The 20,391-nt window shown below is 41.7% G+C and overlaps 1 protein-coding gene across 1 annotated transcript in view; it reads left to right on the top strand.

Moving 5' to 3' along the window:
- LOC145406388 (uncharacterized) overlaps window positions 1-20,391 on the top strand; it is a 246,849-nt gene that overhangs the window by 39,425 nt on the left and 187,033 nt on the right. The window contains exons 3-4 of the mRNA XM_080277552.1: window positions 11,783-11,802; window positions 16,315-16,461. Coding sequence (XP_080133678.1) covers window positions 11,783-11,802; window positions 16,315-16,461 — 167 coding nt within the window. The remainder of the gene's footprint in view (window positions 1-11,782; window positions 11,803-16,314; window positions 16,462-20,391) is intronic.

The following is a 20,391-nucleotide window of genomic DNA, read 5'->3' as shown; positions in this document are numbered from 1 at the left end:
ATTTCTGACTGTTTCTTCCTCTAATGCAATGTAAACTTTGTCCTCCACATTGTCATCGATTGGGGAATCACTCTGGCCCTGAATGTCTTTATTAGCCAGGTCACTGGTAACAGGTGAATTGTCGAGACAATGGCGTGCGGGGGGGGAGGGAGGTTATGTGGTGTAAAGCATTCTCCCTGCCTGGCATCTTGTAGAGGAATAGAGGAAGGTGTCCCGTGTATACGTACCCAAAATCACTCGTGAAAATTGAATTTTGTGCAAATTATGAACCTTGCAATTGTGCAACGTACCAGTATGTCGATGGGTTTAGCTGTGACGATATGTTGCAACGTACCAATACGTCGATGGGATGCCTCGGGTTAAAAATTGAATCTGAAATGTACAAATGATATGAGATGTAAAACTAGAGTTTTCAGATCCAACAAGAATGTTACGGGCAATATCCAATAAAGAACTGATCACTCATTAACATCAGTTCAGGAAAATCGGAAGGGAGCAATAATCAGACATAACCATGGCAGATGCTGAATAATGCTCCAGATTACCCAGGACTGATGACTCACAGCCATACTGTTGCTGCATCACTATGAGTATGTAGATCAGTATGTCTGTGGATTCTATTTTTGTTGGCCTAGATTTCACAGCACCATTTCCAAATGAGCAGTTATCGTCTGGGGTGGAGCAGAAGAGGGCTATCTGGACATCATTAAAACAGTTTTAACAGATGATCCCCAAGACCCACCGACGCCTTTAAAAACACCAGTAATAAGTACATCACACTAGTCCTGCAAGATGAAGCCTTAGCATGCATTACGTATGGTATGGACAGTATAATTTCAGCACCCAATTGGTGACATGTGATGATGTGTTACGCCATATATTGCATCAAAGAGAAGTACTGAGTATCAGAAAATGGAAAAGCTGCTCCATGTCCAATCCAGTGCATAAAAATAGGAATATCACAAACGAGAAGATATCTCTTTTTTCGTACACGGAATTAGCTTAATGGAAAAAGTTAAAAACCATTCATCGCCAATTAGGCGTATAGGTAAGTAGCGTACATGGTTTTGCCTGGCTCTGAAACAGAAATTACAAACTGCCTTAATTGCTGATCAAAGAAGGGCGATAGTTCGGCCATGTTCACTTGATTTTTCTTCTATATTTGGCATCACTTACTGAAAATACGTAGACATGACATTCGTATCAGGTGAAAGATGTTCACCAACGATAGAAAAAACTGTCTGTATGCAGTATAAAAATATAAATAAAGAAATTTTATTTCACCATTTCTAATCATTTTCTCTGCCTCTATTCAACAGTCGACTTACTCTGAGCTATGTTGAATCAAGCACCCAGTTCGGAAACATTCACTTGAATCTGGACCAGATAGAACATTCCATTATACTGTTATGATACAGTGTAGAATATCTCACATAAATCCTGTGTGAAACATTTAGTTTTTAATCATTCATCGACAGCTTTACTTCGTCCCTTTTACCCAAATTTTGACCTCCCCTTCCATATATGGATACTGAACACCATAAATTTTACTGACTGCAAAGTTTAACTTACTGCAGCTTTACTCTTATTCCAGTCACACATTCAGGTCATGTTAATGACACATTGTTGTATAATTGAATCTGTGGAGAGGCGGCCTACTGTCCTAATGGACCCAGGTTCGACTCCCGGCTGGGGCAGGTAACAGTTTAAGGATCTGAATTTTATAATGCAGACTTTACTTATCTACCAGAAGACCTGCCGACACGTCATAAAAGTACCCCCGGCATTACCAATACACCAGTTTTGTATGAGACAGCCCTAGCATGTACTGAATATGAATGGTGAGTGTTAGCGCCAATGTGGTGACATGTGGAGGTGCAGGAGAACTACTGGGCCTTGGGATAGGCCATTGCCCCCGAGAAATAGGCCCTGAAGCCTTTGCCCAGAGTCGGACACATAAAACAAACAAACATACATATATAACAGTTTGCGCTAAACACCACGCGTAAGTAATGCATTTTAGAATACCCTCCTTCCTGTTCACTATTGCATATGCTTTTCCAAGACCTATAAGCGCAATCATCCACAACAGTCCTGTCGTCAATCTCTGCTCACAATGAACCTGCCGTTGAAGTACAGTAGTTAAACTTGAAACACCAAACTTACGAGCTCTTCTCTGACAGCAGTGCAGGTAGATCTATGGGGTATGTGAGGGTCCTGGAAGACTGTACTGTAAAAGAAGATTTACAAACGTACTCACATACTCTCTGTACATCTTCATTAATATCAGACACTTGAATCCCAAAATCCATGGTTCTCAGGAAACTTTTTCATTGCTCGCCACACTACCTCATTTGCAGGGAAGCTTCAACAATACACCTTGCACCCTATTAATTTTACTGGCTTTCTCTTTTCTATCGAATATTTTCTTTTATACCATTATGAAAAGGAACTTGTACCCTGAGAGAACGCAATAGAATAAAAAGTATCTGTATTGCGTGGAATGGATTTCAGAATGAGCCCCACAGCTTGAAGGTCTTGTATGCCCACTTGAGAGGTGCAGTTCTTATCTTGGTAATTTTCGTTTGTAATTTGTATGGTATAGACTTAGAGAGAGAGAGAGAGAGAGAGAACCGATGCAGACATACAAAGAAGGTGTTTCAAGCTTTTGTTCCCCACTGTCATCACTGAAACACCCATATACTTCTCACACCCATTGTCTCCAAATCTCTTTCTCTCTCTCTCTCTCTCTCTCTCTCTCTCTCTCCCTCTCTCTCATTTTGCGTGTGCCAATCAGCCACACTTTGTATGCCTATCCAATATGCCTGCATCGTGCTCTGCCTCCCCTGTGTCCTGTTTCCGTCTCACTCCTCAACACTCTCTCTCTCCCTCCCCTTTCACCTGTCTCACATTCTTTTCCGTCATCCTTTTTTTACTTCTTTCATTTCTCCTTTCGTGTCCCTTCGTCCGTCTGTCTTGCTCGTCATGCATTCCTCTCTTACACCTTCCTGTCTCTCAGACCTCATTCCTCCCCTCCTGTCTTCCTTCTCTCACAAAGGACTCTTCCCAGCTGTCCGTCACTCCCGGTATGTTTTTGTCAGTCATCCTTCAGATTTTTCTCTCCTTTTCTCTGTCTGCTTAATTGGTTCTCAGTTATCTCAATACTTCTCGTATATGTATACTCTCTCTCTCTCTCTCTCTCTCTCTCTCTCTCTCTCTCTCTCTCTCTCTCTCTCTCTCCTAATTTCTTGTCGTATCGTATTTTTTTCACTTTTACTATTCCTCTTAGGCCTTTCCAAATTTCTTTACTGGTAAACCACTCGATCCTCACATGGTTTTCTCTCTTCGCTCTTAATCCCCCCATTCTCTACGTCTTCCATTCTGCGTTTGAAAGGTACCTCGCTTTACCTGGAAGAACACCCCGTTCCACTGGTGTACATTATGTGCAGGCTGTTTCTCGCTGACACTTGTATTATGTCCGTCGATGAGAAATGGCTTGTCCAGAACAAGCACCACAGAAACCGAGTGTTCTTCCAGTATTTATCCTGACCTGTTCGGTGAGACTATTCACCTCTTGATTCCAGTGACGTATTATACTGATATATTCTTACAATCTCCCGGCGATTTAATTCACCTTAGGGAGGTCCATAATCGGTTAATGGAGGCTATAGCTAGCCCTTCCAGACAGAAAAAATCTCCCACACAGAATAAAATCGTCTAGATGTATCAAGGATAAAATTAATGACGTCATCGGAACGAAAGGACTAACGTCAGAATCTTTCTGATTCTTCCCTTGTGTTAACAGGCCGTTATTGATGGGTTTAGCGTTAATTTTTATCACTGGTGCTGAGGACAGACGGAATGCATAGGAGAACTATAGGACGGGCCGTAATGATGTTGGTTGTTCTTACTGATCTCAGGAAGAAGGAACTCATTACTTTACTCTGATGGCATGTATTCTGTTTTTGTTTTGAACAGTCATTTTGATTAAAATTGGTGAAATTTTTCTAATTTATAGAACTGGATATAACTTTCCTGAACTTCTTCCCCAGTCCGATGAAATATTCTTCTTGGTACAGTACTAAGAGTAAATATTTAAATGGCGTCATTGGAGCAAGGAGGTAGGAAAGCTAAATAGCCCTTTTTTTTTTTTTTTTTACTGAAATTTGGTCGTTCACCAAAATTCTCAGAAAACACTGTTAGAAGCTTGCAGTGAAGCTGATTTTCTTAATGCTTCAAGCGCTCGATCGCTGGAGAAAGTACATTAAAAGCTACTGTAAAAGCACATTGGTAAGATCTTCAGTGTGATGATATATTTTTCGCATTTAATTGTTTACGCCTCCCAGAGATTTTCTTCTAATTAGGAATGGCCGCTAATGAACAGGAATATAATGATGGGAATAACGCATCCTCCCATCTCAAAAAGTTTCATTATCATCATCATCATCATCATCATCATCCGGACCTCCTTTCCCACCCTAGGGTAGGGTGAGGAATAGCAACGTCCAGGCAGCCAAAGTTTGCCCAGTCCAATGGGCTACGTTTCCATTCACTCATCATTCAAGCCCCCGGAATCCTGGGTCTATCTGATACACCAAAAACCTTTCACCACATTCTGTAGCTTCACATAAACGTATCCGATAGTCAATCCGAACGCTGTCACGTAAAAAGGGGTGCCAAATCCCTGATCATGCACTTCTTCTCACAACGTTCATACAGCCAGCTAGATCTCTTGTAAGTCCCCTAGCCTCACCAATTTCCATACATCTCTTCCTCACACACTCATCCACCATATCCCTCCACCTTTCCCTTGGCCTACCTCGCCTCCTCCTTCCTCCAAATTCGCTCAGATGTACCTTTTTCACCACTTTGTTGTTATCCATTCTCTCCACATGACCATACCATCTCAGTACACTCTCATCATTTCTGGTGTCCAGCGACTTCCTCACTCCGCATCTTTCACGAATCACATTATTTCGTACCGTATCCACTACATTCCTTAGCAGTCCCATCACCACTGCTCTCACTCTTACATTTCATTTTCATGCTACACCATAGCCTCACATCCATATGTTAAAGTTGGCACTAACGCTCCTTCATATAAGGCTTGCTCAGCTGCAACACTCAAGCCTCTATTTCTTATCAAGGCCTTCATAGCACCAGCTACTTTCCTTCCTTGTGTCACTCTACTTTCCACTTCGTTTGCACATTTTCCTCTCCTTTCTATCACCATACCCCGTTATTTGAACTCTCTCACCACTTCCACTCTCTCTCTCACCATTCACTGTAACATCACACTGAGAGTCACCTTTTCTCATGATTACCATCACTTTACTCTTTTCTACATTTACTCTCAAGGTACGACGCTCACAGACATCAGCAAAACTCTGCACTAGTCTACCAAGTTCTTGTCCGGCAACAAATTTGAGATATCCCAGCCATCATTATTCATTACCAACGCCAATCCATTCTCCACTACTCGTGTTTTTATGTCTCACATCACCACATCCACATATATATTGAACAACCATAAGGACATCACACAATCTTGTCACACGTCCACACTGACCGTGAACCATTCACATAGATGCCCATTTACCCTTACACATGCGTTACTAAGTTTCTCATGAATTAAATGCACATCAAAAGGCTAAAATAAGTGATTATTATGAAGAAGTCCAGTTGAGTGGTGTTAGGTATTATAAGGGCTTGTTTCAATAGGTGCCTTTTTAGTTTTGCGCGTAGGTTTGCTAATCTGTATTTTACCTCCGCAGCGATCGTGATTGTAGGACTTATTTTCTTCAGTACTCAATTTACAGCCACCTTAAACAACACAGAGAAAGACCTGGTGTTCCACATCTTCCATAATTAATTGATTTCTAGAAGGCATTACTCCTACATTGTTATATATATATATATATATATATATATATATATATATATGAAGAGAGATTATATATATATATATATATATATATATATATATATGAAGAGAGATTTTTTATATATATATATATATATATATATATATATGTAGAGAGAGAGAGAGAGAGAGAGAGAGAGAGAGAGATTATTTCTATATATATATATATATATATATATATATATATATATATATATATATATATATGTATAATATATACTGTATATATATAAACAAATTTCTGAAGGAAACAGTAGAAGCATCAGTAATACATAACCCCATTTTCTTTAGCAACGTTAGAAACTATCAGAATATTAAAGGAACAGTAGGTTCACTAATTTACTATTAAAGGATCAATAGGTCCACTAATTCTTGAGGAAGGAATATACATTAAGTACGAAACCCAGATGACTAAAATTATTACACATTTCGAAACAAAAAGATAATTATATTAACAGTAACCCTATTAGGTTTGGAGAACAAAGACCATGTTGATGATGAAACCCAGATGAATTTTTTTTTTTTTTTTTTTTTTTTTATTTTTTTTTTTTTTTTAAGCTTTTCATCGCGATTCCAGGAAGGGTTTTTCTAGTGCGTTTAGAATTATGTAGCTTAACTGGCGGAATGATGGTCAGTGAGTAGAATACACTGCACCGTGGCAGTCAATAATTTAAGATTAATAAAACGCCTGGGCCAGAATTAACATCTCCACCATTATAAGGCAAAGTAATGGTGAAATATCAATGCCGTTAGCCATACTTTTTAACCACAATGCAGTTGCTATGTGCCATTCGGGTGAATGCCAGGAAACTTAATTCCTATAGTCAAAAAAGGCAAGGAATCACGATCCTGAAAATATTGTCTATAATGCTTCACATTTATGGTTTACGAACTATAGGAAAATACAATGAAAAACGAGTTTTGCTGAACATCTAGAAAAATTGTCCTCATCAGAAATCACAGCATTAATTCTCCATCCCAGCTACTACCGTAACGTCTTTCGATGATATACTAATTATGTATGAGGAAACCAAGTTTGTTGATGCCTATCTCGATTCTCAGAAGCCGTTCGATAAAGCGGAAGCTGAAGACACGTGGATTCAAGGTCAATGTTATTAGTGGATTAAACCTAGTTTCAAGTGCGTGAGCAGAGTCACGGTAAATAGAAAAGAATTAAACTGCATGGATTGCTACAAGGTCATGGGCCCAATTTTTTTTTATTATACGTACTTAACCCTTTAACCGTGGGTGTCATTCCAGAATGACATTGACAAAACTGGACCAAACCATGGGTGTCATTCTGGAATGATCGTGAATATTTTGAACACCGCGCATTTTTCCTGTGCGCAAATTGTCTCACACAAGAGTAGCTGTCGAGTTCTTTCATGCCAGCCATCCCACACCTCCCTTCTCCAACCCCGAGGGGGCCCCCCCCACCCCTGCCCTGACCCGCATCAGTCAGTATCTGTCCAGCTCTGTGCGTGAGAATGGCGCTCCGTCCCGACTCATCGTCGCTCGCTTCCTCCTCGAAAGTGATCAGTGCTAGTGTGCCTTCTACCTCTACACCGGTGAAGGAACTGCCGACGGCGAGGCAGAAGGGGTTGAGCACTCCAGAAATTAGAACAGAGCTGGACAAAACTGTAAGTACTACTCTGGATTGTGGCAGTGAAAGTGATACACTTACAGCAAGTAGTGACGATTTTGCAGTGATTGGTGGTGAACCCTTTACCATTGACAGTGACAGTGATGAAAGTGATCGTGTTGTTTCCCCCCCACCACCCCCAACTTACTCTGGGAAAGGGAAGGCGCCTATGGGGAAAACTGGTATTGCACGTGGGAAGGGAGTGAAGCGCAGACTTACGTCTCCTACACCAGGCCCTAGTAAGCATTTCCCATCACTTTCCCATTCCCCTAGCCCTATTGCCCTCACATCATCTTCATCTTCTGCCATGCCCTCTCCTCAGTCTACATCATCTGAGGAATACGAATTCCCAGAGCCTGCAAAGCGAGGGAAGGCAGGCCGTGCAGGCAGGGCAGGCCGGCCTAGAACAAAGGGGATGCGTGGCAGTTGGAGGGCAAAGCTGGGCGATAAGCGAGGTGATAAGCGGGGAAGAAAGGGTCAAGTTTCACCACGCACCAGGTCAGTAACCCCCCCCCCCCGCCTGCCCCCCGCTCAGCTCCCTCATCCTCGCCACCCCCCCACTCACCGCCCCCGCACTCACCCTCCTCCCGCTCGCCTCCTGCCTTACCTCCTGCCTCACCCATTGCCTCACCCATTGCCTCCACCTCAGCTCCTTCTCACGGGGAAACGAGTGCAATGCGACCTGCCACCTCCACTGAACCACGCACAGGGAAGGTTGATGCATTTGTTTGGTCTGACGGTGCAGATTTTCAGCCACACAATCTGCCGTTTGATATGACAAATGCTGGAATACAGCCTGCCTTTCCATGCAACGCAGGAGATGATTTTGTGGACTACTTCCTGGCCTTCATGGATGACGAAATCGTGCAGCATGTCAGCGATGAGACCAATAGGTATGCAGCTCAGTGTGCAGCAGAAGGGCTGGGACCTATTGGCTCACCAAAGCAAGTGTCGTGGTTGCCTGTCGGGATCAGAGAGCTCTATGTGTTCTTTGCACTAATGTTTTTGATGCCCCATATCAAGAGACATGAGTTGGAGGAGTACTGGCTCGTGGATGACATTACTTCTATCCCAATATTCGGGAAGTATATGTCACGGGATCGGTTCCGACAGCTGCTAGGATACCTGCACTTCACTGACAATGGAAACCCGTCCCAAACTGACCCTTTGTGGAAAGAGGGATTTTCTCAACAGGATTAGGGATCGATTTATGCGATTTTTCCGTCCTATGCAGAAAGTCGTCATAGACGAATCCTTGGTATTGTTCAGAGGACGTCTCAAATTCATGCAGTACATCCCCAGCAAACGCCACCACTTTGGGATAAAGTTCTTTGTGCCGTGTGACTGTGAGACGGGGTATATCCTGGATTTTGTCATCTACTCTGCTAGCACAATGGACGTGAAAAGGAAAGACCCCCTTGGCTTCTCTGGCTCCGTTGTAAAAGTGCTGATGGAGAGGTATTTTGGTGGTAATCATGTTCTGTACACAGACAATTACTACACAGCACCGAAACTCTCCAAATACCTGGCTGAACACGGCATTGGCACTGTTGGCAGTGTACGGAGCTATAGGAAAGAGTGGCCAAGTTTCCCAGAAGCATCATCCTCATCCAAGGGAGATGTGCACCTGAAGAAGTCAGACAAGCTTCTGGCGATCAGGTGGCATGACAAGAAGGTCGTGAATATGATCAGCACCATCCACAAGAGGGAATTGCAGAGAACTGGGAAGGTCAGCTACAGGACGGGAGAGCCAATCATGAAGCCTGATGCCGTCATTGATTACAATGTCAACATGAGACTTGTTGATAAGTCTGATATGATGATTGGCGAAATCGACTGTCTCAGGAGAAACACCCGATGGTACAGGAAGGCTTGCCTGCACATACTCGATATGTGCATGCTCAGCGCCTCCATCCTCTACAAGACACAAGTCGGGGGCATAAGGCAACCATCCCTGAGACAGTTCTCCAAGACTGTCGTGCAGCAGCTGCTTGCACGATTTGGTCAGGTGACGGCATTGATCCCGAGGCGACACTCTGACACACAACCTGACCGTCTTGAGTGCTGCAATTACATGAGCCGGCACCAGCTTGTGAAATTGCCTCTTACAGCAGGCGGCAGGTTGTCACAGGGCCGCTGCAAAGTATGTCATAACATCACATGGAGGCCTCGGACGAGAAAAATGAGCACACACCAGTGCCTGGAATGCCAAGTCGCTCTCTGTGTGACTCTGTGCTTTGCCGAGTACCACTCTCTGAGTAAATACTGAAAGTGACAGTGATATACAGTGATGCGACAGTGACGTGCTTTACCAATAATTGTATAATGGATAATGTAGTAATAAGGGATATTTTACCTAGAAAAAAATGTAAATATTGGCCAGTATAATAAGTGATATTGTAATAAGAGATTCTGCGGCACTTGTGTAATTCTGTGATGCGACAGTGACGCAATATAGTAATAATTGCAGTGTAAATATAATGTATATTGCCCAGATTATATGTAAAATAATATTAGAAGTTAGAAATAATGAAAAGATCGCCTGAAACGTCAGTGAGCGGGTGACGTCACAGTGAAGTGAGGCGCTGCCGCAGTGAAGTGCGGGCGCAGCCGCAGTGAAGTGCCTTTTACCTACCTCAGTGAACACAGAGTGGGTGTTTATCGTATGTACAGTGTTCATATATGTTTATATTACTATTATGAGAGAGTGGTTGGCATTTGGTACTGGTGTGTGGGGCGTAAAATAGTGATTTTACACCCCTCACTTCTAACGGCTCTGCCCGTCCTGTGAAAGTCAACAAAGTCATGAAACCTATATCAATGGAAAGCTGAAGGTTAGTACTTTCCAATGTTACCTTATTTTTTTTCTCTAGCTTTATTCTGTGCAGAGTTATTAAGGTTTAAAGGTTTGTTTACATTTGGCTGAAACCCCCGCGGGAGAGGACAGTCAGACCAAAACAATACCCGCGGTTAAGGGGTTAATGATGATGAAAGATTTTCTTGAAAAATATCAAAATTTACTTACGAAACAGGTATTGGTAACAGGGAGGACTTGACCCGTGTACAAAAGCGAATATCCTTGACACTAGCTTTGCCAAAAATTCTCCCTTAGAAGAAGTCAGTCAGAGCATCCCTCCACTAGAACTTGACCCTCCCGAAATTGCTCCATTTAAGATACATACCAGATAATTACGTAAAATCTATGCTAGAAGATTTACCAACAAATAAAGCTTCAGGTCCGGATGAAATTCCTCCACTCGTTTTGAAAAAGCGTTCCCTAGAGCTTACTCCGGGTCTTGTTGAATTATTGAGACTATGCATGTGGACTTTTTCATTCCCTGATTCTTTGAAAGAAGCCAATATCCACCCAATTACAAGGAGAGAAAGTACCTCCGGCCCCTCTGATTATATATTACATCTTCTTTGGTAAGGTATTTGATTTTATAATTAATATGCACATTCTTAATCATCCTGAACTGAACAACTTATTTAGTGACAGACAGAATGGTTTTCACTACGAATGATCCTCTACTGATATACTCAATCTCGTGACTCACACCACCCATTAATCAGTTGCCCAACATGGAGAAACCCATACAGTATCCATTGATATTTGTAAACCTGTTGAGAGAGTATGGCACCGTTCCTTGCTGTCGAAACTCCCTTGCTAGGGCCAATTATTTCTTGTTCCACTGATTTCCTCATATCTCAGCGACAGAAACATAAAAGTATATAATTTATATTCCAATTTCCACCCGATTAATCCCGGTGTAACACAAGGATCTGTCCTGGCTCCAACCCTATTCCTAATTCATAATAACGATCTCTTATCAAGTACTCATAATCCCATTCAGTAATATGCAGATGACTCAACACTTCATAGTTCCATCACACTTAAACACCTTATTCAAAAAGTTTAATATATCAAACTTTGAACTCAGTTCAGCAGTCTCCACAAATCAAGACTTATCTAATATCACTGATTGGGGACAAAATGACATTGTTTCATTTAATGCTACGAAAACCAAATATATGCATTTATTAATAGACAGATATTGCCTGATTTATATATAACCTTCAGTGCTACTAATATTCCTATCCCTAGAAGCACTGAAATTCTCGTTGTTTCACTTAAGAATGCCCTCAATTGGATCTCCCATGTTAGATCAGTTGCTAAAACCGCTTCAGAGAAACATTGATTATTGTACATAATCCGTAACTTCTTCACTGACGAGCAGTTAGCTATAATTAACAAGTTATGTGTGCTGTCAGCTGGAATATTGCTTACCCTTGTGTAAAGGATGTTGCGAGTTTGCAGTAAAACAACTGGACAGAATTTAGAACAATGTTGTAAGAATTATTAATAATCCTGTAATTACAAATGAACTTTTACCCCTACAAGTAAGAAGGAATGTTGCCTCCCTTCCATTACACTGCAGATACTTTTATACCAAATACTTGGACAAAGTTGCATTCATTGTCTACATGGGCATCTGGTAGGGCTCATGGCTGGACTGTCACACTGCCATATTGCAGAAGTTCTGCCTATCAGAAATTCTTTTATTCCCAGAAATACCTCTGTTTGAACTCATTTCCCCAAAATAGTTTCCCCCAAAACTTGAACCTTCAGCTTTTCAAGTTTGACTATTACATATATATTAAGAATTAAGAACACGTTTAATCTGGTGAATGGATATTTTTCAAAGTAAAATTAGTTTTTCCTTCCTCTGTTCATTTTCTGTAGTTAAAAAAAGATTACTAATCAATGGTACTACCTTGAAAAATTTAACTGTATTGTGAATAAAGCCCAGTGCAAAAAATAAGATATACATTACTTGACTCTGAGCAGACAGAATTGAGTTGATGTCAAGAAAGAAAACAAGGCAACAGGTTTCACTGGTAAAGCATTCGAATACAATTCAGAAAAGATAAATTTCACATTGTATAATTCCTTAGTTCACCCACGCTTGCAGTACGGTCTCCAGTTGTTATCACAACTTCGAAATGGCATATTTTTACTGTACACCGAGACATATGCAAATATGATGAGTTTTTCACCACGAAATGTTTGCAGATACAATTGGTTTCCCACAAAAAAATGTTTGCAAAACCATTAGCTTTACAAAAAAAAAAAAAGAAAAGAAAAAAAAAGCAAATTCCATTATCTTTGTTTCCATACCGTTATAATGCCCATGGTGACCAATTTTGGCTAAAAAGTTGAAAAAATTTATATTTTCGCATATTTTTGAGTGTCGCAATTTCCAACAGTTTTGCGCCGTCCCGTCGTACGTGATTTTGAAAGTGTTATTCTTGAGACACTTCCTGTACTTACCTGACCTAATGGAAAAGGAATTAGGTCACTGTCTATTACTGTTCTTGTGAAAGAAACTAACAAACACACAGACATATATACACATACACAGCATGACTTTATTGTTTAGACTAGTGCTTGTTCGCAAATATCTGTGGGACTAACCAATAGCCTTTCCATCATAAAATGATTGGAAATACCATCATCTTTTATTCAATACCGTTATTCAGCCCAAAATGACAGTTCGGTCCGAAAAGTAGAACAAAATATTTTTACATATTTCTGTGTGTAGCGATATCCGACACTTGCGCCGTCCCGTCACGTGACATTGCCATTCTTTAAGTGTATTTTCTTGACATTTCCTTGACGTACCTCGGCCAAATACCAAAAGAATTTGGTTGATATCTATTACCCTTCTCATGAAAGAAGGTAACAAATGCACAGAAAGACATTTTTGCCTGTCGCGGGTTCCGACAATTTAGCGGCGTTGCGTCGCGCGCGATCGCAAAAATTTTTGTTTTATGTTTTTCTGACACTCCAGACTTACTCCGACCTAATGGAGAAAAGAAACTGATGGATATATATTTCTGTTCTCGTGAAAGCAACTAATAATCGCTCAGACAGACATACACATACACAGCAGGACATTATTATTTAGATTATAAAGGGAAATGGAGACAAAATAATGGTTACATTGTGAAACAAACCATATGAAAAACAGCTAGAAGAGCTGAATCTATTTCTGTTTATTATACAATACGAGAGGATTTAATATCAGTATTTAGAATGGTCAAAGGACATGTTAATATGACAGTTAATAGATCCCTCGCAGTAGACAAGGCAGATTATACTATCGGTAATGACTGTATCACTACCGGGAAACATTTCCAGTTCAGCAGAGCAATAGTCGTCTTCATTAAGAGCTACAACATTGGAACAAGCTTTCCTACAGTGTTGTGGAATGGGACACAACACTAATACTTAATTGTCACATGGTTCAATATTGGAGTTATAACACTGGAACAAATTTTCCTACAGTATCGTGGAATGGGACACAGCACTAATACTTAATTGTCACTTGGCTCATTAAATGGAATCTAATCCCTGATAGTTGTTGTTGAATAATACATATCTGGTTTCTCAGCAATAGAGATCATGGAGGATACATCCGCAAAGCAACGTCGTCATTTAAGTATAATAATCTTGGGGAAAAGTTACAGGCTAAGACTGTGGCGAATAAGCATTTTCATCCTCGCCTGTGAAATAATATTATCCTTGCTGTTCTATGCTTCGTGGTGGTTCTTCTCGAGCTTTGGCTGGAGATATCGGTGGGCGTTGAGGAGACCTCCTGCTTTATTACCTCCGCCAAGGAGGTTATGTTTTCGTTCGTGTTCGTTTGTTTGTTTGTCTGTTTGTTAGCAGGATTACCCATAAAGTTATGAACAGATGTAGCTTTTTTTTTTTTTTTGAGCGGTAGGGTATGGCCCATGCAACAAGCAATTAGATTTGGGTTGCGATCCGGATCTTCATCCATATCCAGGAATTTTTTGTTTGTTTGTTCGCACGATATCTGCAAATGTTCTCAATGAATTTCAATGTAATTTTGTGGAAGTGTGTGCCATGGGACAAGAAAGAATTTATTAAATTTTGGGCCGGATCCGGATCTGAAAATGACATTGGCGGAGGTATGCACTCACTGTGTGATTTCTAGTTACCTCCACCAAGGAGGTTATGTTTTTGCCTGCGTTTGTTTGTTTGTGTGTCTGTTAACATGATTACTCATAACGTTATGAACGGATTTGGATGAAATTTTGTGGAAGGATGATTCATGGACGAAGAAGAAATTAAGTTTGGGGGCTGATCCGGTTCCGGATCCGAAGTGTCCCGCACAATATCTCCAAAAGTTTTCAGCGAATTTGAATGAAATTTTGTGGAGAGGTGGGCTATGGAACAAGAAAGAATGTATTAAATTTGGGGGCGGATCCGCATCCGGATCCTGTATCCACGGATCCGGATCCGAATCCTTTTTAATGGCAATGGTATTGGCGGAGGTATACGCTTTCTGAGCGCTTTCTAGTTTACTTTGTTTTAGACCCAGAAGAGAAAACTTTGGCACAGTCCATCCTTAGGCCAGCGAATGATGACTAGGTCTGGTAATGTTTGCTCTAGTGTGCACTTCTTTTAACAGCATCTCTCCCTCATTCCTTCTGCCGTCGCTCCCTTTCCCACATTTCTTTCTCTCCTCTCCTCTCCATCCTTCTTCAGTACAATCCCATTTCCATTCTACTATCCCTTCTCTTCGTTATCCTCTTTTTCTCTGCACATCCACCATCCTTCTCCTCTTCTTCCTCGTTCCACTACCTTCTCTCTCTTCCATCAGTTCGTCTCTCCCACCCACCCCCCTTCATTTTCGCTTCCTTTCTCACCTTATTCGCTTTCTTGCTCCTGCGCCCCTCAACTCCTCCTAGTCTTTCCCATCATCCCTCTCCCATCTTCAGGCATCTCCCTCAGGCCTGGGTGGTGTATGTACAACAGTTGTGTAACTCCCCTCAGTGCTCTCTTGTTTCCCTCCTACACTTCCTCCCTTCCGTTCTTCTCTCTCTCTCTCTCTCTCTCTCTCTCTCTCTCTCTCTCTCTCTCTCTCTCTCTCTCTCTCTCTCTCTCTCTCTCTCTCTCTCTCTCTCTCTCTCTCTCTCTCTCTCTCTCTCTCTCTCTCTCTCTCTCTCTCTCTCCTCTCTCTCCTCTCTCTCTCTCTCTCTCTCTCTCTCTCTCTCTCTCTCTCTCTCCTGTCAGAGTCCCTAAGGCGGAGGGCGGTAAACTTGATCACTTGCCAGAAGGTTAGCACATCAGCGCACTTACCTCAGGGAAGAGAGAGAGAGAGAGAGAGAGAGAGAGAGAGAGAGAGAGAGAGAGTTGCTATCGTGGTTCTTAATAATGGTTTCACACAAATTTTGAGACTATCTGTATTCAGTTGTCCGTGTAGAAATATGTGTGATGGTTGAATATCTGTAGCGAAATCAGTGTTGAGACTAAGGCAGGGGGATGTTCGAAAATAATGTCTCAAACTTGGACTTTGTGCAGGGCACTGATGCTGGTCTCCCAGCAGTTCCTCAGTGGATTCCTGGGTGCGCAAGTAAAACATTTCTTATTGATGTGACTTATTTCGAACTGAATTAATTTAATGTGAGTTATTGTCGACTTTATCACGATTATATTTGCTGTTGCCCCTTATAGATCTGAAAATTATGTTAACTACTCTGTATCTCAAAGAATGTATTCTTTATTTCAGATGTGAGTATGACTACGTAATGGTCACCGAGGCGGTGACAGAGGCAGGCAGTGAGGACCACACGCCTTCGAGTGCGGGAGAAGGCTCAGGGGAGGCATCAGAAGGCCAGTCGTCACCAGGGCAGGCTACGGTTGGGGAGCATGCGGCAGGTTCGGCGTGGCGGCGGTGCGGAGACTGGTCTGGCCGCCTCAAGTTGCTCAGGTACCAGAGTCGCACCAACGTCATCACCATCACCTTCGTCAGCGACCACGCCCACGCCTTTATAGGGTTCAGGGCCAGAGTTTCCGCCCACACAGGTGAGTGACAGGGACACCGCAGAGCCACTGGTAGGGTATTGGCAGGGTTTAGAATTTAGTGATACGGATTATTAGAATAGTAAAACACACACACACACACACACACACACACACACACACACACACACACACACACACACACACACACACACACACACACACACACACACACACACACACACACACACACACACACACACACACACACACACACTCTCTCTCTCTCTCTAAGAAGACCTGCTTTACTTTTCATTTCCCGTTCCGGTAAGCAAAACTCTTGTTCTACATACTGCGACTTGTACGACTGTGAGTGTGGAAAAAATGGTATCGATGTACAGTCTGGTACAAAATTTTACCCACTATTTCAGTGCTTTCTCTTCATCTTTGGGGCATATATGTTACTTTACTTCCTTAGCCTCTTTCTGCTTGGGAATATTTTGTCAAGAAAGGAATGTGAGCAACAGACGAGGCGATATAAAGGGCGAACCTTTTTTCCTCTACAGCACTCTGTGCATGATGTGTAATGACTCACTTGTTCGTTGACGGAACCCTCTCCTAGAGTGGCTCAAATTGTCTGGCAGTCGATCTTAACGGAAAACTATCCCTAACCTAGAGGTTCTCAGAAGTTTTCGTTTCACTCATCAACCATTATAAAAATGAGTATCGTGGCCCATATCAGCTTTATTATTATTATTATTATTTTTACCCTCGCAAGTATTAGCACCTGAATGACAAAAAGTTGATTTTTTTCCCTACCAGATTAATATCATATCAAAAAATCTTACTTATTTCAGATTTCCCACATTTTCTACACATGTTCTCAGATGAAATCGTTCTGTCATGGCCCCTTTAACATCGTGTCGTGGCCCGTCTTGAGAGCAATGGGTCCCACTCTGGGAGACGCCCTATTTCATTCACTACCAGATTATTTTTTTTTCCTCAGACGGATAAAACTATCTGCTGTTAGCAAGAATAAAACGTAAAACATGTCTTGGTACTGAAGTGTGTAGTGAAGATTATATTATTATTATTATTATTATTATTATTTTGTGGTGGGTGAGGGCGCTCACCATCCACTTACTCGATGTAGTGCTTCTTTGGGTGTCTGCCCTTTCCTCTCTTCCATCCATCCTCTTCTGTCTTTCTTTCCATTATTCATTCCTGTTCCTTCTACCTATGGGTGACTCTACACTGAGTGACAAGCCAACTGGTTTCCCGTACACCAGGAAACCATTTACCACGCTGGGTGGTAACCATATAACCAAATTTTGGCGCCTGGTGGTTTAATGGGTAATTAAGGTGCTCCAGTCGGATTGAGCCTGTGTACGTTTATATTCAAGGGGCGGTTGGGGTTTATTGCTCACGTATAAGCCACTCAGGGATGAGTGAGGCTGGTCACTCATGTTAAATTTCAGAACCAGCTTGCCTAGCCCTGGGTTCCTACGCTCCTTATGGGGCGACATAGGATTGGATGATGGATGGTTGGATAGATTATTATTATTATTTTTATTATTATTATTATTACCTCCGCCAAGGACGTTATGTTTTCACCCCTGTCCATTTGTTTATTGGTTGGTTGGTTTGTGAGCAAGATTACACAACAACTACTGGACGGATTTCCACGAAACTTGGTTGAAGAATGGGCCTTGGCCCAGAATAGACTTCATTAAATTTTGGTGCGGATCCGGATAAAGATGCGGATCCAGGATTTTTTTTTTTTTTCACTTTATCATTGCGAGATAGGGCTTTCTCTGACATTTTCGTAAATTTTTCCGTGAAAATTGCATGGATCTTAATGAAAAAAAAATCAGGTATATTTAGGATGTTGATATATACGAATGTGTACAGTTAGGCACGGATCCATTTAAATTCCGGATTATGAGTTTGGTATAGGATTAGAATTGACTGAATGAAAAGGAACTGCATGTTTGGCCTTGGCGGAGGTATGCGCTCTATTAAGTCCCATTCTAGTTATTATTATTATTATTATTATTATTATTACTGGGTATTATTATTATTATTATTATTATTATTACCTCCGCCTGGGAGGTTATGTTTTTGCTAGTGTTGGTTTGTCTGTTTATCTGCCTGTGTTATCAGGATTACTCAAATAGTTATTAACGGATTATGATGAAACACTGTGGAAGTGTGGGCCACGAGCCGAAAGAAGAAATGGTAAATTTGGGGGCGGATTCGGATCCGAATCAGGATTATCCCGCACAATATCTCCAAAAGTTCTCAGTGAGTTTCAGTGAACATTGTGGAAAGGTGAGCCATGGACCTTGAAAAAATTGTTTAAATTTGGGGAAAAATCCGGATCCGGATTCGGATCCTATATCCACGAATCTGTTAGTAGGATTATAAAAAAATGAACGGATTTTAATGAAAATTTGTGCCACTGGCCACGGAAGAGATGACTGAATTTTGAGGCGTATCTGGATCTGGACCCGGAGTGTCCTGCACAGTATCTCCTAAAGTTCTCTGTGAATTTCAAATAAATTTGTAAAAAGATGGGCCACGGACCAAAAAAAAAAAGATAAAATTTTGAGGCGGACCTATTTCCGGATCCGGATTCAGTATCCATGGATCCGGGTCCGAATCTATTTTGATGGCAATGGCACTGGAAGAGGTATGCGCTTTTTAAGTGCTTTCTGGTTATTATTATTATTATTGTTGGTGGTGGTGGTTGTGGTGGTGGTGGTGGTGGTGGTGGTGGTGGTGGTGCTGCTGCTGCTGCTGCTGCTGCTACTGCTGCTGTTGCAGTTACACTCCCTTCACTACACAAAGAGTCTCCTCATGTGAACAGTGTCGTCTGACTTTAACAAGAATAAGTATTAAATACGCCCTGGCACTGAGGGTATTAAACTATGATCTCTATGATGATTTTTAGAAAATGAGCCCTGTTATTTGCAGACGAATGTATTTAGACTTGGAAACTAGACTGTGAACTGGAGGAGTCAGATACAGCCTTCAGTAATCCTTTATTACTAGGAAGTTCCCCAGTAAGATGAGGAAACTAATCTGACGTTGGCCAAAACACACTAAAAGGAAGTTCTTGAGTTAAAGCGGTTGAGGCTATGTGAGGCCGGTTAGTGGTTGATGTGCAGAGAATCAGACACAGGGTTGGGGAGAAGTTATGTTCGTGGCTGTTGAAGTGTGTTAGGGACGGGGAAGCACCACTGCCGTCAGTGGAAGCGGGAGAAGGAAGAAGAGAAGGACTAGTACTATTATTAACTAATTGGGCTTATCCCTTCAAACCTAGGACGTATTTTCTATTGTGTTCTTGGTACCACTAGTTGATTAAATTCGAGGTAGGAAAGATCGTCAGTAGTAGTAGTAGTAGTAGTAGAAGCAGCAATAGTAGTAGTAGAGAAAGATGTTGTGCCGGTGGTGGTGGTGGTGGCCTTAGACTCTTGTGAACGTGAACCCTGTGGACACCAGGCTGAAGGTGCCCATCTCCATCAGTGCAGAATCCATTCAGGGAATCGGGAAGGAACTGAGAAGGCATGTATTAACGGGCAGCGATTCCACTAGGTTATATGGATGCCATCGCGTCAAGGCATCTTGCTCCAGCATCTTCGTAGTAGTAAGGCTTAACTAAGGATGTATTTAACCTCTGCTAATGGAAAAGTCCCTCCGGAGCCGAGAGAAATTCTTTTATTCCCGCCAAATCCTTGTAACTTTTTCTTGCCGAAAACGTTAGTCATCATAGATTTTAACTTAATTGGTGGCTCAGGTTTCTTCGGCGACAATGTTAATCATCACAGATTTTAACCCAGTTGGTGACCCAGGTTTCTCTTGACCATAACAGAATCGTCTGACGCCAGCTAAACGGAATAAAAATTATGGAATTCGCAGCTCGAAAGATTAGTGGAAAATCTTTATAGTATACCATTCGACACTGGGATCCATTCTCAGTCTCAGTCCTCC

The sequence above is a fragment of the Coenobita brevimanus genome, chromosome 70 (genome assembly GCF_032717465.1).
Source record: "Coenobita brevimanus isolate Jiangsu-jjx chromosome 70, ASM3271746v2, whole genome shotgun sequence".
Classification (NCBI taxonomy): Eukaryota; Metazoa; Arthropoda; class Malacostraca; order Decapoda; family Coenobitidae; genus Coenobita; species Coenobita brevimanus.
The sequence above is the reverse complement of the archived record's forward strand: the minus strand, read 5'-3'. Positions and strand labels throughout refer to the sequence as shown.